The sequence below is a fragment of the Suillus fuscotomentosus genome (genome assembly GCF_016647785.1).
Source record: "Suillus fuscotomentosus strain FC203 chromosome Unknown F5891scaffold_123, whole genome shotgun sequence".
NCBI classification, from domain to species: domain Eukaryota; kingdom Fungi; phylum Basidiomycota; class Agaricomycetes; order Boletales; family Suillaceae; genus Suillus; species Suillus fuscotomentosus.
The window spans coordinates 500-27456 of NW_024539635.1; the positions used below are offsets into that span (position 1 = coordinate 500).

Genomic DNA, 26957 nt, shown 5'->3' on the forward strand with positions numbered 1-26957 from the left:
AAATTGAAGCTTCTGAAGATCAAGACTCCCGAGTACGTGCCACTGGCCGCAGCCTTTACTAGGCCTAGGCGGACTCGAGTTGTACATCAGCAAAAGTGGCGCAGCCCGGTAAGACCTTCCCAGGCATGGCAAGATACCCCCAGTCTGACGAACTTCGCCAAGACTGAACACGGCTTGCAGACAACCTCTCCGTCGTGCCAGATGGGCACCAGGCTGGTCAAAAGCCATCAGAATCGTGTATTTTAAAAAGTCTTGAGATGCCTTGCAATGTTGATCCAGCCTTGCCAGTTCCAAGCAGGCTGTTCATAGCTTACATGACTCGTACCAGACAGATAGCACACTGCAATGCAATAAACGGAATCCAGTGAATTTCATGATCATACAATACAAAGCAGTGCAAGTAGTAAAACTACACAGGTGTCTATGCGAGTCCGACGCCGTCCGAAAGCAGGAGCAAGGGTCCGACGAGAGCAAAATGATGGTGCGAGAAACGAAATATTGTAAGTGTGGGAGCAATTGTGAGTGCGAGTATGATGTACAGCATGATGGGCGCGAGATGACCAAGTGGAATGCAACAAGCGACCGCGTTCAAACCTGTGTGATTAAAGCAAGAGTCAGAATATGCAAACCAGCCAGGATTCAAAATACCTAGGCAGCCTTTTTACCACGACGGGGCACAGGCTTTTTCTTTGGAGGCGCGGGAGCATTCACATCCGGAATACCAGTATCACCCGCCTCGTTAGTGGGTTCTTCAACCTGAATAGCACCAGCAGAGAGACGCGCAGAACCGCGAGTGTTGGATCGTGGCTTGGGTGCTGGTTTGGCCTTTGGTCTGGGCACAGGCTTGGCCTTTTTGTGTGCAACAGGCACTGGCTTGGGAAGAATGGCTGTGGGTATAGCAGGTGGCTGTTTTGCCGGGGAGGGTGGGAATGATTCTGAGTCAGATAGTGGTGTCAAGGCGCGTGGTGGTGATGATGTGGAAGGTGTAACCTGTGGAGGGAGTCTGGGTGGAGATAGTGGTGGTGCAGGTGATGATGGGCGTTCTGCTGCTGATACTGAGGGTGGAGAAGTAGTGGTACTGCGCACAACGTTGTTTGTTGCTGATGTCGAAGTAGTGTTACCTTGTTTACGAGCAGCACGCTTTGCTCGCATTTTCGCAAGGTCAGAATCAGTGTCATCTGCGGCAGCCGTCATGGCCTTGGCTGCATGTTTCCCGAAAACCTGTCTGTAATCTGTGTTAGTAGACGTTGATATTAGCCTAGACACATACTCATTAATCCATGCCATTGTCTCTACTGCCCATGGGTCCTCGGGATCATCGAGAGTTTCGAGGATAGCGAAAAAGAAATCTTCTAGGTTGAATGACCCGATGCACACTTTGTACGAGTTGCAGGCCGAGAGCGAAAACCACGCCTGTACGAAAATCAGTACACTAGTCAAACATAAAAGCAGACACGCACTGCACACATGGCCCAAGCCCATGCTTGTGGCGTCACCTTTGTAAGCCCATACATGGTAGCCTTGGACTTGCTTCTACCGTGCTTGCTGTCGTCGTCGTTATGTTCCTCTGATCCTGCAGCAGCAGGACCTAGGTACAAGTGCTGGAATGCCTAGGATAATTGTGAGCACATGAAAGGTGACAATACACTACATACCCTGATACCGGCATGCCCGCGAAAGAGGCCAATGTTCGGGTCCTCGCTGTCGTAGATGGCATCAGCTGCATATAGGAATGACGGCCAATTAGTTGAGAGTAAAGGCCAAGTCCCATCTTGAAGACGCTGAATTCCTCTGAGTATATCACAGTCAGTGACCAGAACTTGAAATAAAAACAAAAACTTACAAGTCGACATCAATATCAAATTTGTCCAGCCACTTCCGAGGGCAGAGCTCACGCGCCAATCGTGGATGATTGGTGCCTCGGTTGGACTTACAGGATGACTTTGGTATGGGAGGCTGCAGGGTATCGCTGTTACGGTTCGTCAAAATATACTCGAGCATTGGATGTTTGAGGGATGCGAAGTCGTCGGATCGTTGTGAGCTCATGGCACTGTTAATCTGGTTATTTGTAATCATTAGTTTGGTGCCAATCAATGAATATATGCGCATATATGCAGAAACGTACCGCTGTGATATATGGTTTAAGTTCGTCATACAACAACTCATCGAGAGTTGCACGGAAACCAGGAATCATATCCAGAATACCATTGTAAAATGTATGGTAACGAGTTTGTTGCTCATCAGATCTTGCGAGCAGATTAGGTTGATACTACAAGATGTGATTACCAACTTACATGTTTGAATTGGAGACGTTGCTTCTTCCTCGTTGATTCAGTTCTCAAGTTATCACATTTGAAACCTCTTATTTATAAAGTGACTCTGGTTCTGTACTGGAGGGTAAGAAGTTGATGGCTGGTGGGTGGCCCGAACCATGCCAATCAACCACGACACTCTCAATTACGCCCATCCGAAAACATGCGACATGGTCACCGATCCAGAGGGTGTATAGCTTCAATGCCCCGGTGGCCCGAACCACGCCAATCAACCACGTTTCTTTTTAGTTTGCTTCAACTCCCCTCCCTATGAAGTCCGGTATGGCCCGTCCCCGCCCCGAGACTGAGTAGTGGAGCTACCCCACCCTCGCATGCTCACCCGCCCTTGGATTCTCACCCGCCTCCCATTATCACCCGCCTCCCATTATCACCCGCCCTTTTCTCACCCTGAACCACTCCTCCGACAACTACAACATCATATCAATACCAAGCTCAGCATGCATACCCTCGCCAAGCTACGCAATCTGCATTCCCACCTCCAGTATCACAACACCCTCCCTCTACTACTTACGCGTCTTACACCCTGCCATCCATTAATCAACCTAAATCTGAACCGGTCGACTCTGCACATTCTCGCCCTCGCCTGCCCTCGCATCTTCACCCAACCTCGCACCTACCCGCCCTCGCATCTCTCAAGCTCGTACGCTACAAGCAAGAAGACCCTCTGCACGAATCGTGCTTGCTATTGGACCTGCTTTTGATCCTTATTTGATGTCGCATGAATATCGTTGTTTCTTGTGTTGAGCCGACACCCATGTAACTTGACCTTTATTGCAAATATCATCTCCATAATGAGGTTCAGCTCTCACTCTGTACTCGTCTTTCAAGAGTTCGATTGCCAAATCCACCTATTTATCTATGGCGGCGCAGTGATGATTCTACATCCAAGACTGTTCAAATCTGGTTATCAATGAACTACCAAAGATACTGACTATAGGTAAATACATGAAGACCTCTTCACATCCAGTTATCGACGAACGACCAGAGATATTGAGTATATACGTCGAGCATTGCCCTCCCGTTCAAGTGAGTTGCTCTACAATTGCGCTCTACAACACATTTCACGATCCTCCTTCAGCTCACAAGGGCAATTACTTTCTTCAAACATAGTCTATCGGCTTCAGTCATGATCCGCAGAGGCTTGGTCGAGCACGTCAGCCAGAGGGAGAGAATGGCAATGTTGGACCTATAGCAGGAGAGAAGGATACATCACCATATGGTGCGCAGCACTGCCAGGATGCTCTTTGGGAGCGTAGAGTTTTGCAGGCAGGTTTTCATCAGGTGGCAGGTCCGATTTCATATAAAATGTGTCCTTTGTTCTGACTCCTTGCCTCCCCATCGCAGTGCATGCCTGCAGTGACTCAGGCAGATACACGCAGGCGATGCCTGCAAAGTGTACCATCCTTGCGTTACTCACTTTCATCCTCGTCATGTCGTTTGTATGCCCTGCTTGCAATTATACTGCCAAATCAGCACGCGGTCTGTCAACACACCAGAACCAATGGTGCAAAGGCCTTAGAGACGCCTCAAACAATGTCATGAATGCCCGTCGCGAGCGCCAAGCCCCACAGCCCCCTCCTGCTCCACATGCTCAGTCAGAAGCTCCCTTAGTCGATGAGCCCTCACTCAACGAGACGAACCAGCCAGAGTTTGAGAATCCTGAGCCATATGTAAGTGAATGTTTCTTTTGTCAGACTGATACAGGGTATTCATGCTGCTGTCTAGGAATTGCCAGTACATCATTCGCCCTCGCCCCCACCACTGGCACGAGCATCAGGTCTTCCGAATCGCAGGCGACAACTACCTTCACGTTACCGAGATGAACTTCCTGCCCTTCCCATCCCCGTTCTGATTCCACCTCCAGTAGATGATGTAGCCCACGCCGTTCCACAATCTCCTGTTCATTCTGACTCAGGTATTACCGAATCAGAAGGAGAAGTGTGGGTACACACCGAACAGGATGCTTTTGGCACCTTCCGTTCATACTGAGGAACTTTCCCTTCCTACGACCCCGAGAACACTTCATCGTTTGATGATGTATGTGACTCTCGTACTTTCCAACAGGCCGACAGTTCAAACAAGCGGCCTTGGTATGCAGGCTTTGGTACTGCTATTGAAGCAGTCAATTGCACATTTTTTGCACCTTTTCTCAATGCTACCACGTTTCGTCTCATGAACTGGTTTTACGAGTCATCCAGTGGTAACTCTCTGGCTAATGTTGACCGCCTTGTGCAGGGAGTCATATTGGCGGATGACTTTGAGCGTGAGGACCTCAGGGATTTCTCTGCGTTTCGGGAGGCAAAAAGAATGGACCAGGCCGACGAGGACCCTGATTCAAAGCTGTTTAGCACCTCTGACAAGTGGCACGAGGCGTCTGTCAATATCAAGCTGCCTGCTGAGAAACACAGGTACACATCTGAAGCTGATGCACCTGACTGTGCCGTGGATGGACTCTATTACCGCAAGCCTCTAGAGGTTATCAGGTCAGCCTACGAGGAAGTCGCTTCGAAATCATTTCACAATGTCCCGTACAAACTCTTCTGGCAGCCTGACGAGGGTGAATTTCCAGAACGTATCATTACAGAGGTCTACACAGCCAATGCTATGCTTGATGAGCATGAGAAGATAAAGGCGCAGCCCCGTGAGCCTGGTTGTCAGCTGGAGACTGTCGTCGCTTCCATCATGCTTTGGTCAGACTCGACGCACCTTGCTTCATTTGGACATGCTGCGCTATGGCCAATCTACATGTTCATCGGAAATCAGTCAAAGTATATCAGGAATTGTCCCTCTGCATTCGCTGCTCATCATCTGGCGTATATCCCAAAGGTTTGCATTTGTTTCTTGATCGAGTTTGCAAAGTTTGCTGACTTGCCTTCAAGTTACCAGACATCGTCCATGAATATTACCATAAATTGTATGGGCAAGCAGCGACGAGCGCAGTGCTCACACATCTCAAGCGAGAACTTATGCAAGCCATTTGGCTGTTTCTCCTTGACGAAGAATTCATGCACGCATATGAACATGGTATTGTGGTGCGGTTTGCTGATAATGTGAAGCGCAGAGTATTTCCTCGATTTTTTACATATGCCGCTGACTATCCTGAAAAGTAAGTACTCTGCCTGCACTACTATGCCATGAAACTAATCAAACGCTGACAGGATTCTTCTCGCATGCATCAAATTTCTGGGAAAATTTCCCTGTCCGCGCTGCCTCATTCCTAAGGAGAAGATTGCTGACCTTGGGACGAAGCTGGATAGACTGTGGCGTAAAAGGGACGTGCGATTGGATAATCACGCACGCAGGAGTACCATCGAGAGAGTGCGTGATTGGATCTTTACAAAAGGACGCAACATTGGCAGCACTGTGATCGACAAGTTGCTTGGGCCAATGTCACTGGTACCGACACGTGTAAGTTTCAAACTTCATTAAGATAACTTTGACTGATAGAATCAAAGAATGCATTTTCTGAACGACTATCTAGGTTTGGATTTGACTTTCATTCGATGTTCGTGCCCGACTTTATGCACGAATTTGAACTCGGTGTTTGGAAAGGGACTCTCACCCATCTACTACGGATTCTGCATGCGTTTGGTGGAGATACTATTACACGGTTCGATGCTAGGTGAGTTCTGTGATCTAATGCATCCAAAGACTAATATTTTGAAGATTTCGCTGTGTGCCAACGTTCGGGAGGGACACTATTCGAAAGTTCAGTCGGAATGTATCAAATCTCGCCAAACTCGCTGCGAGAGATTATGAAGACTTGTTGCAGGTCTGTCCACCCTTTAGTATACTGTTAGCTGTCTAATGACTCGATTCATATATAGTGTTGTATTCCAGTAATGGAGGGCTTGCTACCTGATCATGACGACGTCATTCTCGACTTACTTTTTGAGCTTGCGACCTGGCATGCACTTGGAAAGCTTCGGATGCACACCGAAACAACACTCAATTTCCTCGACAATTCGACTACCAGGCTAGGACGAGCTCTCCGCCGCTTCAAGCAGTCTACATGCGATTCGTTCATAACACAAGAGCTACCCAAAGAAGCTGCTGCTCGGGGGCGCCGAAAACCTGCATATTCGGCCAAGGGGAAGTCAAAAGCCATGCCGACAAACAAAGGTAACAAGAGAACCACTGAGGGCACTCGACAACGATATTTCAACATGTCTACCTACAAGTTGCATGCGCTTGGTGACTATGTGAAGTCAATCTGGTTGTTTGGGACAACTGACAATTTTTCGACACAAGTGGTGCGCTAATACACACATCTCCGCTCTTGATTCATGGTTCTAGTTTTGATTGCAGGGTGAACTGGAGCATCGCCGTGTGAAACGCTTTTATGCACGCACTAACAAGATCAAAATTGCACGGGGTATCGCAAAACAGCAGCGCCGGGAACGACTCCTTCACAAGATTCGACAGAAGGCTGCCGCACAACGAGCTGAAGGTCGCTTGAACCATGCAGAAGATTCTTCTCCCTCAGTTGGCTTTGCCGAAACAGAGTCATTGCCGCAGTGTTCTCCGGAGACCCAGTATCAGATCTCCAACTCACGCCGCCAACACTGGGACATCACTTCATGGCTGCACAGGAACCACGAGGACCTTGCAGTGAAGGTAACTATCAGTCACTGTGGGTTTTGGTCTATCTGATTTTGCATAGGATTTTTTACCGCGGCTCAAGGACCATATTCTTACTCGTTTTCTTGGTAATGATGATTCTGAGGAACGCACATTTACTGTTGCGCAGCGGAACTCACTCATCATCCTCAACAATAAGATCTATAAACACAAAGTACTCCGTGTCAACTACACGACATACGATCTTCGAAGAGCTCAAGATTCGCTCAATCCACGTACACATGCAGACATCATGCTCCTAGGCAATGAGGAAAGTGAACCTGGTGAACTCACTCCTCACCCATATTGGTATGCGCGCATTATCGGCATTTTTCACGTATATGCCAGGTATCTTGGTCCAGATTCTGATGACCGGGCTTCACGACGTGTCGATTTCCTATGGGTGCGCTGGTTCTGTCGAGACTCTAATCATAAATCAGGCTGGGCTGCACGTCGGCTGCACCGGATTGGGTTTTATGATGCCAACGAGGTCGGAGCAGATGCTTTTGGATTTGTCAACCCTGCACAAGTGATTCGTGGTGTCCATGTGATCCCAGGATTCGCACATGGGTCCACCGCAAACCTTCTTCCTCCATCAATCGCTCGACAGGCTTGTGAAGGTGACACAGATTATAGCTGGTACTACGTCAACCAGTCGGTGGTTTTTTTTACTTGCAAAACAAATGGCTGACTTACATTTTTTTTAGATTTGTAGACCACGACATGTTCATGCGGTTCCGTGGTGGTGGTGTCGGACATAAGACCACACGAGAGGCGACAGAAAGCTTCTACAAGGACCGAGATGCACTTGACTCAGTGCCGTTTACGAAGGAAAGCGAGCGCACCGGTATGTTTTACATACCAGGTTCGCCGATGAATGAGGACATCGACTCAGAGTCCAGCAATGATCGTGGAGACACACCGGCAGATGCAGACATGCGCAGCATCAGCAGTTCCAGTGAGGAGCATATGGATTGTACAGGAAGCCGGTCTGAGTCGGAAGATGAGCTTGAAGAAGCAGAGAACTTACAGAGTGCTACTTACGAGTTCGACACAGATTTGATTGATGGAGACGAGGAATCGGATGAAGAGGCTGATGATGACAAGGATGGTTCAGTGTTGGATGACGAGCGCAGTGAGTTTGGTTATGGTAACCTAGAGGAGCAGTTGTTATCAGATGACAGCTCAGAAGAGGAAGGCTCGCAGGATGAACTAGATGATGCCGTTCTTGGTGCTGAGGACGGAGAGGGTGCCGCGGATACCGAAGAGGATTATGGTGACTATGCCGAGTATTAGAATGCATTGGAAGGACTTGTCTTTCAGCCGTGTGAGGGAAGAAATATCATATTACATTACTATTGTATTGATAATTCTTGCATACATACATGTGCGAGTGACGTGGTTATAACATTACTTTGTGACACCTGGGAGCCTTACAATGCCTGGCACGACGCCCGTAAGGCCTGTAGCCATGTTTGGAACTCTACGCAAGGCTTACGGCATTTGCCGAGGCCTTGTCAGCTTGCGCCACTTTTGCTGATGTAGTTGCCATTGTGAATGAACTAATTGTCCTTGCTTAATTCCGCGGCAACGCAGATGACAAGGATAAGTTAGCCAGCAAAATGGGACCCCACCGTGACCGCGAGGACGGGGAGGTCCCATGGATTCGGAATACAAATAGTACAACCGCGCATCGTACTGTACTAAGCTCAGGTACTTACTAAAAATCACGTGCCCATTACGCGATAGGACTAATCTGTTCCAAAAGGCTCTTGTACTCGACTTATCACATATTCAAACGTTGAAGATGACAGGCGCTAACTACATGGGAGGGAAAAGGTTAGTAAACACTAAATTGTATCATGGTTACTTATATTTCGTATATGTAGGAATGCTGCTCGAGCACGCACCAAAGACAGTACAGGTCGGGTTCAGAAGCGACATTTTGGTCAACAGAGGTTGGCAGCTGCATTATGCTACACGAAGGAAGGAAGGGAAAAGCCTGAAAAGATGTCCTTGAAGTCTGTTTTACATCAAATCAATCTTGCTCATGCACAACGAGACGCAAAAATCAAAGGCAATTACCCCTCCACGGCGCATGGTATAAGCACATCGTGCGACACACCATTCGCCGACGGAATCTCATTTGGCACCCCAAAGCGCCACAAACAACCTTCGAAGATACTTCGAATGCTTGATTTTTCTGATCGTATGTGATACATACCCTGATGTGTCGATCTGTCTTACATCATGCACTGATCGTGTCAGCGGTGGCCTATCGTGATGCAATTGACCGCATATTATCAATCCCTCTGTCAGAAATGATTGAACTGCCCCTGCAAGGAAAGTCGTCCCACTCCGACTCGGAAGACGGAGGCCCTTGCATTGATCCCGAGGAACATCTTCTCCTGCCTATCGATGCTGACAGCGAGTCGGACGTTCAGGTAACATCAGAGAGAACGGTGAGCATCCAATTGTACACTGACCATATCCTAGTTTCAAGGAACGTTCAGTGACACCTTCTCTCGCACTGGTCGGTCTTCAGGAAGCGCTAGCCATTTGTTCCCAATAGATAACGATAATGATGGGGGAATTTATGACGATCATTTGAGCGGACGAATGTTGCGGCCTCCTTCACCGGACCATCGTATGGTCACTACTTATGAGAGTCCACTACGGAGTGTCGAGACAGATAGTTTCCACGGAAGCTGGGTCAACGATTCAGGTTATGCTGACACGGATATTGCTGAGACTGGAAAGCTTCGCGGATCCGTGCCTACTCATGATCTCCAAGGTCAGCAACGATTTCCCTTACCTCTGTCAAACAGCTTTCCGTTTTCTTCCCCTTCTAATTCTCAAGGAACAGAGGAATACATTCTCAACATGGACACGTCACCACCCTCATCGCAGAATTCCCTTTCACAGTTGCATGGTGGATGGAGTTCTAACCACGGATATTTCTCGCAACGATCGCCATCCTCCTCCACTTCTCCGATTGGTTTCCCTGCACCCATCGTTACGCACGATTCTCCTGAGTCGTTCGGATGGGATAGCTCCATCAAGTGCAGCAGTCCTATATCACAGTCTCTTTGCCACACAAGTGATGTTAAGCAATTTTCAGCATCATCCTTCGAAACACAATACGCCCCTACAACTCCTCAGAAAGCTCGGAAGATGTTCCACGCTACCCAAATTTCGGAAGCGATTGCGAAACCCTTCACTGAGATATTCAACACGGGACACCGTCGATCTGTTCAGAACTCATATCTTGCCACTCGAACAAAACATGTGGAATCACACTCTTTCAATTCGTCGCAGGGATTTTCTTCTTTTGGCGGCTCGGATATACATGACCCTGGATTACCTTTGGACATCCTAAACGATCCGGACCCATGGTCGACTATCGGGAAGATTCTAAATCTCGAGACCGTAGAGCAGCACGACAACGATGACATCACTTTTACTCGCGGTCGGGAGGGTGTCGGCTATGTCAGGCATCGTTTGGATGGATCAGCATATATATGGAACACACCACGTAATTCGACGATAAGTCTGCGATCTGTCAAGTCAGAAAGTGAAGATCAACCCAAGGCTAGGGTAAACGATGAGGAAGAAGAGCACTCGGGGGAAACTACCGACCATTGTCGCCACCATTCTCAACATTCTGAAGGTTCCAAACCGGAAGAAAAACCTTCGCCTGATCACTCCAACCTTGCCACAAACATGAAATTCGCAAACGAGCCACGTTGTAGGTTGACAGTGGCAGAGTCGGAGATGCAAATCGAGCCATTTTGCGTCCCTACCGCACTCGCACATCGAGTCTCACCCCAGGATGTACAATGCAGTGGAATAGATGACGATGATTTGTATGGGGGGCCTTGTTTGTTCGGGGATTCAGACGAGGAAAATGAATAGTTTTCGACGGAAGATTTTGCACTAGCCTAAACCACCGGCAATGACCGAACAGGTATAATCACGAGTCACCTGATTTGACGCGTCTTCCCAGTTTATACTCTAGTACTTTAAAATCATTCCTGTCTCAATGCACGGCACGTTTAGTGCAGCTAAACCTAAAGTCCCCATCACTGGCCCCTGTAAATGGACCATATACTGTCGACTCATGCAAGATTTTTATCAAATGGTCACCGCGATGGGAATTTGCAGTGAATATAATGCCGAAGGCCACCGAGCGATATATGGTGTGCTTCGCGTTCATTATTTCTGGTGCGCAAAGTTCAAACTTCACTCGCTGATACAGACCATATCTCGTCGATTCTCGGGAAAGAACTCGCACTTACAGACGCACAGTCACCACCTACACTTACCTTCTACGCGACACGGAACATGCTGCGCCCTTATTTTATCCTGGGGCAGATCCCAGATTTACTTGACTGCCTAGCCATGGTCGACACTTTCCGCAAATATGCGGTCGATGCGTCTTCTGTTGCGTTATCGTGGCAGGAGTACTATGTGAAGGAACCTAGTTCTGATTCAGACAAGACACTACTCACGGAAAGAGAGCTAAAGAAACTCCAAGATTATGTTACGAACGATGAACATGACAGGCTGTATTATATCTTGACCACTAAGAATCTGTGTCTATTGGTGCGTTTCTCAGGATTCAAGGTCGACCTCGTTTTAGCTTCATTCCAGATAGCATGTTCACTATCTTGTGACGGCACCAGAGTCGTGCATGCTCGCAGAACGCCTAAACGACTATTTTCCAGGATGCTTTCCAGGCCATGATATACCGTCTAAGCTATTGTTTCAACACGGACTTTCTGACAGTGAGAAACAGATTATGGAAGAGGCATATCAAGCATGCAAGGAGTTCATACTGGACGTCACCCAATGGGAAGAGGAACGTGAAGAAGAACAGAAACAGTTTCTTGTGACGTAAGTCTTTCCATGGTCTCCGTGACAGAGGCTAACAGTCTTTAGCTTGACTGCAGAACAGGCCGACGCCGCATTTGAGCAGGCTTTTCGAGAGAAATTTCCTCCGCCATGTTCTCAGGAAGAACTAATTTCAGATTTGGATTACTACTTGAACACCGTGGAGAAAATGATTCGCAGGATGGAGGATTATTTTCCTTCAGACATGGTCCTGGAGAGATTAAAGCGGGCGGTCTGAACAGCATCATACTCTGCTGGTGGAAGGTCGTAGTGGGATGGTCTGGCGCAGGTCCTCTGGAATGCCAAGGGTCCTGGCGCAGTGGCAGGAGTTCAAAATTCAGGCTCGTAGTCGGTAGTCCTGCGCCGTGTTCAATGTAGTGGTCGATCCTTGATAGATAGAGATCTGACCTTGGGTTTCCCATGCAGTCCGTTCCAATCTCGTGAGTTTTGGATCATGCTGATACTATATGTAACCCTTAATACGGAGAGCAAGTCACAAGTTGATTTCGTTATGTAGACAACAGACAGGTGACAGGCTGGTCCTGGCGCACCCCACTGGCAGTAAGATGTGTCTAAGTAAACGGCAACATCGTTGTGAAAGCGGATTGCAAACGAGCTCTTTGAATATTTGAAGTCTGCTTTAACTTGAACAAGATTTCTCAAGTAACATTGATACGCCACTTTACATAAACTCACACTTTAGCGAAAACAACGTTTAAGGAAATTAGTGTGATTCAATAATATCCCTCCCCTCCATTCACGACCGCAGTGCCAGTGATCATTCCGACTCATGGCGCCGTTCAACCCGCCGAACACAGTTCTCAGCGGATTCAAAGAAAGACCAGAGGCTTTACTCGTCCAGGGCAAGTTCTCTCGGGTATGTTTACAGGCGTAGCATGCTCAATTGCCGTATATTCAGGTGACAAGTTGTATATTGGAACAGCAACAGGCAGTCTCTTCATCTACGAGTACAACGAATTCTCCGGTATGCCACTGTTGGATGCCGTTAACGCCGATATACTTATCTCAATACCAAGAGAATGCATCAACTTTGGTGGACACTAAGAAGGGTCTGTCTCGTAGACCTATTGACCAGCTGGGCTATATCAAGGATATCAATTCTCTGGTTTCCCTCTCCGGTACGATCAATGACGTAGCCATCTCTGTCAAATATCGTAAATTTAGCATGTCCTTCCTCAGAAACTATACCAACTCTGTATCCTCTCCCAAGCTTTGCTCCTCCGAAACCTCTTACAAGAGCTAAGGGTGCATTGACATTCGCTGTTCACTCTTCCGTGCACAACCTTGCTCAAAGTGATGCCCAAAGTGGAGCTCATACTGTCGGCAGGACAGGTCCGATTCCTACGATGGTGACGCAGCTTTTAGTCGGGTGCCGAAGGAAAGTAGTGATATACACGTGGAAAGACGGTGAAGGACAGGAAATCAAGGTACGACGTTTCCGCACTTGTAGACCCATCTAAGTCACTACGCAGGAAACTATTCTCCCTCACTCGCCGCGTGTTGCAGTGTTTCTTGATAGCGATAATGTTTGCTTTGCGTACTCACCTACCGAGTATGCTCTGTTCTCTATCAGCAAGCTCACGACACTTGACGTTGTCACACCTATACCCGCGAATATCTCCATGGGCACGTTTTCTGGGCTTACTGGGTACATGACCCTTGGTCTGGGAGTCAGAGCCAAACCTGGGTTGGTGCGGTTGAGCGATACCGAGGCACTCATTGTCAAAGACAGTATGATACGAGTTTTATATTCGATACAATGGACAGCTGAAGCTTCCGGCAGATCAGGGGTTTATCATCGGCACTGATGGGAGGCAGACCAAGCCGACGACGATTGATTGGCCAAGTCCACCCGATGAAGTTGGTCAGCATCTCAATATGCCAAGTCCTTCCAAGTTTTCTGACGGTCTTATCTAGCTTTTGTCAACCCATACATCTTCTCAATACTTCCTCCTGGTACCGTCCCGGTACCAGAGAACGGTGGTACTTCTCTTCCATCTGGGGGTGCTCCAGTTGCCCCTCAGTCAGCCCTCACCCCTTCACCAGTTGTGCAAGTCATATCGTCACTGACAGCGCAATCCGTCCAAACCCTTCCCTTCCCACCCACATCATCAGCGTCCTCTGCCGCCACTTGCACAATTAGACTCTTGACGTCTTCTCCTGCCGCCAAGGCACCTCTCTTCCTTGTAGCTACTCCGAGCGACCGCACAGTAGCTACTTCCGAGGGCAGCTCGATATGGCAAATTCGGATGAGGTCGTGGGGAGACCAGATCGATGAACTTGTCCAGCATTGCCTCTATTCCGACGCACTATCATTGCTTGATACTTTAGACAAAACTCTTTTACCAGACAAGGTTTGTTTTCAATTATACATCGAGTAACAGACATAACGCTATCTATCTTTTGAAGGACCAACGACGAACCCACATTCGCGCCCTTCACGCCGTGTCCCAGTTTCGACTAGGAAAGTTTGACGATGCAATAAATTCTTTCATCGAGCTTGATCTCAACCCCGCCAAGGTCGTTGCTCTCTATCCTGAGCGCATCGCCGGACGTCTTTCTGTTCCTCCAGATGACTGGATATCACTGTTCGGGGGACCTACAAACCAGCAGTCATTCACGCCAAAGAACGATGACACTATATCAACAAAGTCTCAAAATGATAGTAATGAAAGCAAAGAAAAACTTGTGGAGCAGTCAGCGTCCCCTGCGATGCCAGTCAAGGCTGCCGTTCGCCGGGGAACTGCATTTGTGGCACTTTTATCCTCCTCGAAAGACAAAGACGATGATACCCTATCTATCAGCGGGAAGAAGAAGGTAAAGCAAGTAGGTCAGTCAGACGTTTTATCTTTGTTGACTCATCGCGTTGACAAATTTTCCAGATGACTTCAGCCGGTCGGTGGATGCTTTATGGCGATATCTTACCGATCGTCGTCCGAAAGTTGCAGGCGCACTCGCAGTACTACACATTGCACCAGCTCAGTCTCACCAGTGGCCTTTCCTCTCCGAGACGTCGATTGAAGAATTGTTTTCACTGCCGAACATCCCTTTGCCTCTGTTGACTCCAGAGCAGCTTGTGCGGTTTGCGCAGATTGTGGACACAGCGCTCTTCAAGTCTTATCTCGTGACTCAGCCGGCCCTCCTCGGTGCACTGTGTCGATTGGCCAATTGGTGTGAAGTATCAGAGGTCGAGGAGGAGCTCCGGGCACGAGAGGTACGTTGAATGCGCGCATGTACTCAAACGTAGCATTTACCAACGTTACCAGAAATTTGCAGAACTTATATACCTTTATAATGGAAAGAAGATGCATGCTAAGGCTCTCAATCTCCTCCACCAGTGAGTATCTATGTGATTCACTCATTTGCGCTTGCGGACCAATGACCTTGCCCAGGTTAAGTGAGAAGGAAACGGATATGAGAGACAAGCTTGATCCGTCCATATCCTACCTGCGAAAACTTGGTCCTGAGTACATCAATCAAGTATTTGAGTCCTCCCGCTGGATCTTTGAAGAGGATCGTCATATGGCTTTCGAGGTGATATTTGTATATATTTCTGTCCGGTTCGTTGCTGACAATTACCTGTCTCATTCAAGATATTTACATCTGATGATGTTGAACTCCCTCGAACTCAAGTAACAGATTACCTCGAGAACATCGACCCTTCCATATCTACTCGTTACATCGAGTATCTGATCGATGAGAAAGGCGAAGAGAGTGCTGTATTCCATGATCGGCTTGCAGAGCTCTATCTGAATATGACTTTGAGTGCTCGCAAACGAGGGGATGAGGGTTAGTGGCTATTTTTACCGGCAGATAACTTTTCTGACCAAATTCCGCTAGCAAATGAGTTGGAGGTTTACTCTAAACTCCTTCGTTTTATTGACACCACTGATCACTACCGCCCCGATCGCTTGTATGGTTCACTGCCGGAGAGTCAGTTACGGAATAACACTCACCGTGGATATTGATTCTTACATCTTGTAGATCTTTACGAAGCGCGAGCTGTGTTGCTGGGCCGCATGGGAAGACACGAACATGCTTTGGAGCTCTATGTTTACAAGCTCAAGAATTATGCCAAGGCTGAAGAGTATGTCTTTTTTTCTCAGCTATAATCTTGATCTCTTGTTGACCCTGTTATAGATACTGCAAGCGAATATATAATCCAAACGGAGCCACCAGAAGCATCTTCTTGACTCTTCTCAGGCTATACCTCCGTCCCACTGATAAAGCAGCGCCAAATTTGTTACAGCCCGCCTTAGACTTAATCAGTCGACATAGTCCTCGCTTAGACTCTGTTGAAACTCTTCAACTTCTTCCTCCCCTCGTCACCGCTCGCGACGTGCGCCCATTCCTTCAAGAAGCTTTACGAGCACCGATTTTTGACAGTCACGTCATCCGCAATATTCACAAAGCGCGGAATGAACAAGTTGCCAGGAAGCTGATGCTGCTGGAGTCTAGGCGCGTCAGAGTCACAGATAGTAGAATGTATTTCCAATTTTCTTTTCGTGTGGATGTTGTCTGATTATTTGCGCAAAGCTGTCCCCAATGCCATAAGCGTCTGGGTAGCAGCGTCATCGCAGTTCATGTTCCTAGGTGAATCTAATATCGGTCTCTAACGATATCTTCTGACGTCCACATTTTTCAGGGGAGAGGTAACTCATTATCAGTGCCGCGATGCTTTTGCTCGGAGGCTTGTTGATCCCGTAAGGAGATGATGGTTATAATTTGTTGTGCTACGCAGCATGTTGGTACGACTGCACTGATGGCTTAGTCCCCACCCGTACATAGTCAACTGCTGTGTATATCTATTTCCTTGTGTGTTCCTGTGATTGCCTCTTTTATTATCCTCGAGTTTTCGATACGATCAGCTGGTTGAACAAACAGGCCAAACCTGGGAAGTCAGAAGTCGCATCTCATCAACATTTCTGAAAAAATAACTCAACAGCTCCAACCACAAGCATGTTCCGACCGCTCATTGAAACATCTCCATCGCCACCCAATAATCCACCCATTGTGCTGCGTCCGCTGAAGACAGCGACTTCAGCTCCTTCATTGTTGGACTGACGCGTTCGGCTACGGCGGTAGCGAAAGAAGCCACGCCACCTGCTTCGGAGCTCATCTCTCCAGACGCCCTGGTCGCGATGTCTGATCGAGCCATGAAACGCATGAAGTCGAGAAGCTTGATAGCAGGCTGCAATTGAAGAGTAGATAGGAAAATGTTCTGGGCAGCTATCGAGATAAACGTACGATGCGCTTCATGGTCTCTTTGCTCAAATCCTTGGCACTCGATTCGAGCTTATCGTGCCACTCCGAGAATGGCACAAGTGGTAGCGGGTAATTTGTTACTTTACGCTCAACCAAGGCGTCCGCAACGGGTTGTATCAACGTTCTCCACGCGACCGGTCTCGGATGCACCAGATTCACCGCGATGGGAGGTTCTTCTGCCGCGAAAGCCACATCAAGGATAGCATTTGATACGGCGTGTGGAGGGATCCAAGACACAAACTAAACCGCGCATGTCATGGATAAATTTTTTCGACAGTGATGGACTTACTCCTTTGGCTTCCGGAAGCGTGCCTAAACTTACACTTGATTCGACGATGATCGGTAGCCAGTTTGTCGTGGACCAAGCTCCTCGCGGGGGTCCTCCTGATATTTGTCCAATTCTGAATGATGATGCTGGTAACTTGCTGTTGACGAGAACCTTGTTGGGAACAGTATTGGTAGAGTCCATGCTCCCTCGAAGTAGCTAGTGACTTACCCTTTCCGAAACATACTTGCTCGCACCATAGCCAGGACCTGTTGCAACCCCTGCGTCGTATTGTACTTCTTCAGGAAATGGTCCTTTTGCTCTATCCCAACTTTGAGCAGATGAGATAGACGATGTGAACATGAAACGCGGCTTTGGATGATGTGGAGAAGACAGTGCCAAGTCTATAAGATTCCGCGTTCCACGTATATGAGAATCGAATGACGAGAGTGCCAGGTTAAAGTCGAGTCGCCAAGCGTTGTGAATAATGATAGTGACAGACGTGCAGATCTACGTTGTTTTAAGTTAATTCGGTAATACTGGAATTTGAATGAAGCAAACCTTCTGATATAACTCCTTATCCAAACCTAGGTGATCATCGGATGTATCAGTTTCTACATACATTAGTTTGCCTGACTGAAGCAGGGTGAAATCTAAACCGCGATCTTTGAACGAATTCTCCTGTCGTTGTTGTATAGATGCCCCCTTTGACGGGCGATTGAATGCATATATCGCAGACACGTCCTCACGCTGGAGGAGATCTGCAAGCAGGTATGAGCCAAGACCACCCGTAGACCCGGTCAGGGCAACCACATGATTGCGTTGGTTACACCCATTAACTAGAGCGGTGTTGGTCTCTGCGACAGAGTTACCTAATCCGACTGAATACCTCTCGATCATGTTCTCGATATCAGCCTTGGCGTCGACGGCACCTGTACCATTCTGTTGCAATACTGCATTGATGACGCTTCTCGCGAGCTGGTGAATCGAAGGATTTGAAAATATGATGTTCTGGTCAATCCGCGATGCTGATACCTGAACGTTGCGATCTGAAGACGAGCTGAGAGAGCCGATAATGCGGTTTTTGAGGAATGTCGCGGAGAGACTGGATTTACGAAGTAAGCAGAACGTTAGCCTTGACTCTTTTTCAACCCACCTATCAAAGCCCTGAGCAAAAAGGTCTACATCAGGATCGACTGCCTTTTCAGCGTTCACAGCAGTAGCGTGGACCTTGAGCCATGCCTCGACGTCTTCCACAGTCCAGCTTGTGGGTAAAGGTACATCGATACCTGCTCTGGCGCTGCCCTCCACCGTCTCATATCTGTTGCCCGTGAAGTCTAGTTGACAAAGTGACGGATGTATACTATGCTCACATGGCATTAATCTCCTCCTCATACAGCTTGATGGTTGCTTTCTTGGTAACGGTCCCTTTTCCAGCTCGAAGCATGGGCTTCTCACTGCGTGTCACAAGAATCATCTCTTTGAAGATCCTGCTGAATGCAGGAGCCTCGTTATTTGCTTCTTCTATGTGAGGCCTTCAAGAACATCTTCAGACTCAACAACAACATTTGATCTTGTAGGGGACTTACCACACTCGGTTCCTAAACTCAGCAAGATCTTTTTCGTCGTCAACGTCAATCTCACACCCTGCTCGTGGCTCTATGAGGATCCCAACTTGATTGCGTCCACGGCCGAATATAACGGTGCCATTTACGTGGGGGTTGGCGGAGATGATGCTTTCCATAGGAGCTGGTACAGTCTTCTCCCCAGAAGAGAGTACCAAAACGTCATCGAGCCTTCCTACGCTGTAGGAAAAATGTTAGAGTACATCAATGGCGTGAATTTCAGTCGTACATTTTCCACAAGCTCTCTATGGTCGGGTGCTTGATGAATACATCCGAAGTAGTATAACCCTTGACGTCTGGAAGATTCTCTACTGACACTTGATGCGTCGGGACGGTCTGTGAGAAAGCGTTCAACGCCGAAGGGGTGTTCAAAGATCAACTCAGAGACGCACCAAAACTTGACATTCATAAGTATCATCGTCCTGTAGAGCCCACCTGATCTTGGAATTTGGTCCAAATCGCACCCACTCCCAAAGCTTTTGCTCGACCGAATTTCGGAAGAAATAAGTGTTGATACCAAATTCTGTAGCGCCGTAAACGCAGGAAAGCTTGACCCCTGCGTGCACCAGGGCATTTCCCATCTTAGGTGCGAGAGGACCGCCAGCATAGGCCTGCATTGGTATCAGCACGAGTCACTTCCTCTCACAACATCAACAACAAACTTACAACATATTCGAGGGTCTTCAGAACATCGACAGCACTCGGGGAAAATGCCCATTGTGCCAGAAAGGCAGGCACGACTACCAAAGCGTTCGATTTCGTCTTGAGTACAGAACTCAAGATGTTTTGCGAGTTGGGTACTACAGGGGCCGCCAAGGGATCGAGGAGGGATGTAGGTGGGTAAATAGACACACTGCTCAAGGTGGCGATGGGGACGAGCAGCTGAATATATATACCAAGGGTATGAAATGATGGCAAGGACGCACTACCGACGCGGATAGGCGCGGGAACATCGATGTGGTCGAGAACACACGCTAACGCCGCCCCATCTTAGTATTGTTCACTGTGCAGATTATGTACTGACTCACGCGTTATGCACCAATGGATGGCAGTCAAGTTACTTATTGGAATGGGTTTGGGGAAGCCAGTGCTGCCAGAGGAGTGCAGGTAGAATAATACCTCATATTTAGACCACGGCAAACCTAGGGAATGCGGGATAATGTTCTCGTCTGGAGTACCACCAGCGAGCGCGGGGTACAGGTGTTTCAACGCCGGGATCTCGTCGATCTGCAGCGGGCTCGTTTGAGTGTCGTGAGACACAAAACCCGCTTTGACTCCATCGATCAAGGAAGCAAGAGAGTGTTGAGTCGTGATTAAACGACAGCATCTTGTTTTCTGCATCATGTTCGTGACTGCCGCTGCCGAATTACGAGGGGACATGGGGAATGGCTTGAAATAGCAGTGATCAGAAATCCGCTCATTCAAAAAATGTATGTACATACAATTAGCCCAGCGAAGATGATACCCATGAATATTGTCTGGTAAAGAAGGGTGTCGGAGATCCCGATGAGGGCAACCACTTCTTTATCTACACCTGCACAGTCTGGCCTAATCGCCTGGGCGGCCCGATGACAAGCTCGATGGAAGTCTGAGTGTGAGATGGAGACCAAATCATTGCTGTCAGGTTTTTCGTAGACAAAGAAAATGACGTCTGAGTTATTTTGCGCATTGAATTCCACCAATTCAGGGAGAGACAGAGATCCATCAAGTGGAGGGTAATTGACATGACTTTCACGATATAAAGCGACCATGATGGATGATTATGCGCGCCTAGGCTGAATATTGAGACGAGATACATATCATGCACGAATAAGTAGTCATTTTCAAGCGGGAACCGAAAGCAGGAACCCCGCGACATTACGTTTCATCCTTCGATCAAGTCTGATGAGGACACCTCCGAGCTGAGGAAAGATGTTTGCTTACCGATGCTCGATGGCAAATCGTGGCTACCATAGGTAAGGGAATTCTGCCTGAGCTTCCGACGGTATGACAGAAAAATCAGTGGAAAATGGTAAGTATAGTGCGTGGGTTGGAAAGTACGCAATAAACGGCGGTATGCTTCCATCGTACTTAAGACAACATCATGAGGTGTCAGGTGACAGGAGATATCGTTGTCATGGACGGGTAGATAAATGATGGCCGTCGGTATACTCATGAGAGGTATGCCACGTAAAGAGCCAGAAGCGAGTCTGGCGTCCAGCGTGTTTGATTGTTGCATGAGAACACTAAGGATGACCGAAGGTGCGGGTAGAGGCAGCATACGGTTGCGAAGATGACTGGGCTTGAGCCAAACAACAGGATGGCTGCTTGATCGTGCTATTGTAAAGACATGAGCTACATGCAGTAGCATTTTTTAGGATCTGTTTTTCTCTTGCTGAAGCACACCTCCAAGTGATTCAAGACGGAGGAAGAAAATGACAAACACGTTTGCCCTTCGTGTACAGAAAGTCGACTATTGATGTGACACTCTTGCAGGTCGAGCTCTGCATACTTGGTCTGCCAGAAGGTTGCTAGCCCATTGAAAAAGAGGGCTAAGATAGTGTATCGTGAGTAGTGTTGCCTTCGGCTTGTTGCCGGTTCCAGCCGCGGCCCGAGCTATAAATAGCTGAGCCGACACGTGTTGCGGCTCTGTTACGTAACGAGGCACGAGCGAAGGAACAGAGTTTAGTCTTTGTGAGAACAACAGAAGTGGCATGAACTCTTCTTCTCGTACCACGACTATCATTCCCTAATAGTCGTTCTCGACGTTCTCTCCATTCTCCTTTGCTTTTCTTTTACACAAACACCTACTAGTAAACCAATCACCCACAATTCCTTCATCCTTCCAACTGAATATATTGGATACCACATCTCAACTATGGTAGAAATCATAATACCTCGTATACTGTATAGCTATGCACTTAAGTTCGTCACACCATCACAGGGTGAGCGAACCGAGCCTATTTCATGTGACAGTCACACTCAAATTGAGGTCATTGAACTTAAGTTGTGACATGCGGTAAAAAAATGAAAACATGCAGTAAAAACACGAAAAAGTCCTAGTGCTGCCAAAAGTCCTTATACTGAGTATTTGCAACATGTCCACACTTGCCGCAACCCTCAACATCAACCTCCTTCAAACCGTCAGTGGTCGATCCACATTGACAGGACTCTGCAGCAACATAGGAAGAAGGTGTGATGTTGCTGAACAGAATTGAACTTGCAAACAAAGCTCCAAGGGGTGAGTGCTAGCGATGGAGTCTCCAGGTTGAGCACAGGCATCTCTACGCTTGTACAAAGAAAGGAATATGTCTGCCTAATGGGTTGTCTCACACAATGAACCTATGCACAGCATGTCACATGTCACACACCCCTTCAAACTTTCGAACCTAATGTTCAGTTGGTCACACCCATATCAGGTCAAACTTAAGTGCATAACTCTACAGTAAACTCTGACCCAGCACTTGAAGTTCAACTGAATTTCGAGTCACCCACCTTTGCAGCATGCACTGCCGCCCTTGTAGCCTCTGGGTTAACAGCAGAGGCAGCCCTCACCCAGCTCGTTGATGGCTGGACTCAAGAACACCAGGAATGTGTTGTCCTCTGGCAACAGCAGATTGACGAAGATTGTTACAAGTAACATCAGCTACATGGCCCCCCTATCATTTTTCCCCTTCGTCCTCGCCCTCGTATGCCTCCGGCTCGTACTTCTCTACCGACTATCCGTTGACCGGATCCTCGGGACCGTTCCCGTCCCTCATCCCCCTCCTATCGCACCAATGTGCGCATGTGCCTTCGGGCTATGACTCGTTCTGACTCGTGCCACCAATGTGGCTTTCCTTATCTTGTCTTATCTTTCCTCTGACTCATGCGTGCTGTGCATTGTATCATTTACCATTGGCTCGTTCCAATGTTTCTCGGTCTCATTCCGCATTCGACCTCACATCACTAATCAGGCTCTGCTACCAGTGTACCTATACCCTTTCCGTTTCCCCTTTGCCCTTACCTACAGTATGGTAGCCTTGCCCTTAACCCTTTCCACTTAGTATAAGTAGTCTGTCACTCTGTACTAGATTCCCTAACTTGAATCTACTCAATCTTCCCTTGAACATACTTCCCTCTGAAGCCCCCTCAGCTTCAGTCTCTAGTATCTTTTCTTAGGTGCTCTTCGCGCCTAAGTCTACCTCGATTGACTACTCATTGTTCGGACAAGACTGTCCTTACTTTGGGAACGTCAGTGACTTTGAAGACATCCGTCTTAGAAGTCACATGACACATGCGTCTCTGATATCTGCCGACTCGACGTCGCCAGTCTCAGTCGCTAGACTGGACCCTTCCGGTTACGTCACGAACGTTAGCGGACAACGCCCCTCTTAGGGCTCCGCATAACAGATCTATTTGAGTGCGTAACAAAGATGCACATGTGCTCCAAGAAGCTGCAGACTGTGAGCGAGAAGAAAGAGAAATCACAGAAGCCGAAAAGCACCGTGAAACTGAGAAAAAGAAACTGAAGATCAACAATTTCAACGCTGACCTACCTGTTTCAGATGTCATCATCCCATATCCTTCTCAATTTGTGCTTCAAAAAGTCAAGAACATGGAATTCATTGAACTCTGGTACTTCAGCCCAGATGGCTGTCATGAAGCTTGAGACTGGAACAAATCCTCCGCAGATGATGCTCTAGGTCTCAAAAAGATCGACAGCATTGTCGCCCTGAAGTCATTTTCTTCCTTCAAAGCCTCTAACAAAGCCTTACAGGATCACGATCTCTCCTGGAGGCAGTTTGACATGGCCAAAACCAGCTTTCTTGTCCACATTGAGAAAGCCAGTTGGCCCAACAAGCACCAGATGGCACTAGTGCTATTCTTCACACTCATCACTAACCATGAGCACAGGCTACGCCCACGGAGAGAGAAAACTCTCCTCCGCTATGCAAGCATGGTCCAAAAAGACTGGCATGATCGCCTCACCCTGAATCTGGGATTTGACATTGGCCTTTTCAATAACACTCTCTACAACAGCCTTTTGGATGACGTCTGAGAAGAAGAGCGAGATGAGGGAATGAAAATGGTACACATTCTTCCACCATCATATACATAATTATTGACTCTAATCCATACTTTGTCTCATTCCACCTCTCGCACATGCCCACTACCTCCTCGCACCATGCACACCCAAAACTATCCCAACCCAACCTGCTCCTGCTCCGCTGCATGTTACCCACTACCTTCTCCTGCTTCCTACTTGCTCTCCACTCTTCCAAAATAAACCTTGCTACCTCCCACTTCCCACTTACCACAAACCAACTTACAATGCTGCTGTACCCATGCTCCCCACCACATGCTCTCCACCATCTGCTTCCTCTTCTTGCTACCATCCACTTCTTCACCCCTGCCACTTCCAAGAAGAAGAAACGACAGCCCTACACAGTAGACTTCATCGAAGCACTACTAGGAAAACTTGATGCTAACAACCCTCTTATTGCTGCAGTATGTGCCTGTCTCACCATCACCTTCTACATCATGGCACAAGCAGGGGAATTCACGGTGCCCAGCATCAACAGATTCAACCTGTCCACACACATCATCCACTCAGACGTCTGCCATGAAACTGACCAGAATGGCTTACAAACAACTGTTTTCCACCTTCCTCACACGAAGTCTTCTCCTACAAGCACGGGAAAGGTCACTGAGTTCTTACAAAGTCAAAATTCATTGCATGTCTTGCACAAGCTGCAACAGATGCAAGCCTCATCCCTTTACAGGGTCATGGAATCAGAATAGGTGCCACCTTGGAATACCTTCTCCACAACATCCCTTTTGACGTTGTCAAGACCATGGGACGATGGGCCAGTGATGCCTTCCAATTGTACCTTCACAAGCATGCACAAATCCTCACGTCCTACCTCCAAGCTACACCTGCTCTCCATGACAAGTATCTACGATATGCAATGCCACATGTCCGCTAAAGGTACCCTCCGAAATGTAAGCACCTAGTTCATCCACTCCTACTACCTTGGGAATTCAAGTTTCGCTCTATGCATCGCTGGACTCCTACTTATATGGGATTCACAGCTCACTCGTCTCTTACAAGCATGCAGATCAGGACCAGGAAGCACTACGTACTTTCGCCCAAATAGCTCCATTGTGCTCTTGTAGCTTAGAACTTTGTCCTTTGTAGTCAAAATTTATCTGAAATTTCTGGCCAAATAACTAAGCTTCTACATGAATCTCAAAGATTGCAGCTCTGTTACATAATGAGGCATGAGCGAAGGAACAGAGTTTAGTCTTTGTGAGAACAACAGAAGCGGCACAAACTCTTCTTCTTGTACCATGACTGTCATTCCCTAATAGTCGTTCTTGATGTTCTCTCCATTCTCCTTTGCTTTTCCCCACCCTCCACACCTTCTTTGCAGTACCATTCACCAATGGCACCGCCCCTCGCATCCTTCCAGTGGTCCGGACTGCGCCCGATCCTTGTCAGGGACCTGCAAGGGTTTTTCCCTTCCCACCCTCGCAGCTCACTCATCTCTTACAGGCATGCAGATCAGGACCGGGAAGCGCTACGTGCTTTCACCCAAATAGCTCCATCATGCTCTTGTAGCTTAGAACTTTGTCCTTCATAGTCGAAATTTATCTGAAATTTCTGGCCAAATAACTAAGCTTCTACGTGAATCTCAAAGAGTTACAGCTTTTGTAATTATGGTTCGGCTCAGCTCGAGAGTTATAGCTAAGTCAATTTAAAGGCTTAAAGCCAACTCAAATATATATTTTTAAATTATAAGCCAAAAATAGATTTACAATTGAGAACTCAGATGCCGATTGTTGATCACACCAAATCACAACATGCACTCTACATTTACAATCACATTACTAATATTAATGAGGCCACAGGACAAAGTGAGTGACTATGATAACATTGGTTCAAAAACTAACATATATATCTAGTTGTATGGTAGTCCGGCTTGTGCATGCAGAATGTGAGAGCAGCACACATCAGTGCAACACATCGAAAGACCTGTTGAAACATGGCAGGGAGTTTTGAGAGATGGAGAAATTTGGAGAGGAGAGGAAGGGAGCAATACAACTTGGAGGTCCAACTGGAGATGTTACTTGCGGAGATTGATGGGTCATGGTGGCGGGAATTAGGATTTGTCTTGTCATGTTGAGGTCAAAGTTGAAGAAGCTGCACATTCGGGCTGGGAGGGAATACAGTAGATGTTTGTACCTTGATAGAGATATGAACTCAAAGTTCTGGAACCACTGTCACTGAATATTAAACATATGCGCGAAGAATATCGACAGACTTACGGTGGGCAAAGACTTGGGTCAGCGTGGCCCAAAATCAAATGAGGATCGACAGACTTATGGTGGGCAAAGACTTGGGTCAGTGTGGCCCGAAATTGAACAAGGTTTGACAGACTTACAGTGGGCAAAGACTTGGGTCAGCATGGCCCGAAAATGTATGAGGATCAACAGACTTATGGTGGGCAAAGACTTGGGTCAGCATGGCCCGAAAACGAACAAGGATCAACAGACTCACTTCCTAGGAATGGCGAGCAATGACTTGGGTCAGCATGGCCCAAGATCGAACAAGGATTGACAGACCAACTCCCTGCATATGATGGGCAACAACTTGGGTCAGCATGGCCTGAGAATGAAAAAGGATTGACAGACTTATGGTGAGCAATGACTCGGGTCAGCATGGCCTGAGATCGAACAAGGATTGACAGACCAACTTCCTGTGAATGATGGGCAATGACTTGGGTCAGCATGGCCTGAGAATGAACAAGGATTGACAGACTTATGGTGAGCAATGACTTGGGTCAGCATGGCCTGAGATTGAACAAGGATGGACAGACCAACTTCCTGCGAACAACGGGCCAGACTTATGGTGAGCAATGACTCGGGTCAGCAATGCTAAATCTGCCGGTTTGTCATCAGAACAATCAGTAT

At 47.7% G+C, this 26957-nt stretch overlaps 6 protein-coding genes across 6 annotated transcripts; 4 read left to right on the forward strand and 2 right to left on the reverse strand.

The window, feature by feature from the left end:
* Positions 1 to 351: 351 nt before the first annotated feature.
* On the reverse strand, positions 352 to 2312 carry F5891DRAFT_1069131 (uncharacterized protein). Its single transcript, XM_041363211.1, has 9 exons — positions 2295 to 2312; positions 2221 to 2246; positions 2126 to 2161; positions 1844 to 2058; positions 1656 to 1791; positions 1461 to 1610; positions 1271 to 1413; positions 649 to 1225; positions 352 to 594 (listed from the first exon to the last, which is right to left on the reverse strand). Exons 2-8 carry the CDS (start codon positions 2239 to 2241, stop codon positions 649 to 651), a joined length of 1278 nt encoding a protein of 425 aa, XP_041218229.1. The 5' UTR covers positions 2242 to 2246; positions 2295 to 2312; the 3' UTR covers positions 352 to 594.
* A 6231-nt stretch (positions 2313 to 8543) lies between these two features.
* Positions 8544 to 10985, forward strand: F5891DRAFT_1069136 (uncharacterized protein). Its single transcript, XM_041363212.1, has 6 exons — positions 8544 to 8666; positions 8722 to 8792; positions 8843 to 9162; positions 9222 to 9397; positions 9450 to 9747; positions 9820 to 10985. Exons 2-6 carry the CDS (start codon positions 8761 to 8763, stop codon positions 10866 to 10868), a joined length of 1875 nt encoding a protein of 624 aa, XP_041218230.1. The 5' UTR covers positions 8544 to 8666; positions 8722 to 8760; the 3' UTR covers positions 10869 to 10985.
* Positions 10986 to 12237, forward strand: F5891DRAFT_1069146 (uncharacterized protein). Its single transcript, XM_041363213.1, has 4 exons — positions 10986 to 11152; positions 11212 to 11558; positions 11611 to 11849; positions 11895 to 12237. Exons 1-4 carry the CDS (start codon positions 10996 to 10998, stop codon positions 12082 to 12084), a joined length of 933 nt encoding a protein of 310 aa, XP_041218231.1. The 5' UTR covers positions 10986 to 10995; the 3' UTR covers positions 12085 to 12237.
* Positions 12238 to 12596: 359 nt separating this feature from the next.
* On the forward strand, positions 12597 to 17008 carry F5891DRAFT_1069151 (uncharacterized protein). Its single transcript, XM_041363214.1, has 17 exons — positions 12597 to 12709; positions 12766 to 12831; positions 12884 to 12985; positions 13047 to 13294; positions 13340 to 13598; positions 13651 to 13731; positions 13785 to 14221; positions 14277 to 14697; positions 14750 to 15081; positions 15134 to 15204; positions 15260 to 15401; positions 15461 to 15656; positions 15708 to 15800; positions 15852 to 15954; positions 16008 to 16352; positions 16404 to 16460; positions 16513 to 17008. The coding sequence occupies exons 1-17, from the start codon at positions 12637 to 12639 to the stop codon at positions 16580 to 16582; spliced, it is 3096 nt and encodes a 1031-aa protein (XP_041218232.1). The 5' UTR covers positions 12597 to 12636; the 3' UTR covers positions 16583 to 17008.
* Positions 16840 to 20773, reverse strand: F5891DRAFT_1197445 (putative aminoadipate reductase; the record flags this gene model as incomplete). The annotated part of the gene is made up of 13 exons (XM_041368487.1): positions 16840 to 17058; positions 17115 to 17372; positions 17422 to 17571; positions 17629 to 17907; positions 17959 to 18502; positions 18554 to 18718; positions 18771 to 18932; positions 18987 to 19202; positions 19252 to 19358; positions 19415 to 19633; positions 19689 to 19996; positions 20051 to 20411; positions 20465 to 20773. 13 exons carry the CDS (start codon positions 20771 to 20773, stop codon positions 16840 to 16842), a joined length of 3297 nt encoding a protein of 1098 aa, XP_041218233.1.
* Positions 20774 to 23487: 2714 nt separating this feature from the next.
* On the forward strand, positions 23488 to 24042 carry F5891DRAFT_964150 (uncharacterized protein; the record flags this gene model as incomplete). The annotated part of the gene is made up of 2 exons (XM_041376074.1): positions 23488 to 23638; positions 23687 to 24042. Coding segments are annotated over 2 exons (507 nt in total), but the record flags the coding sequence as incomplete, so codon positions are not given.
* Positions 24043 to 26957: the final 2915 nt, after the last annotated feature.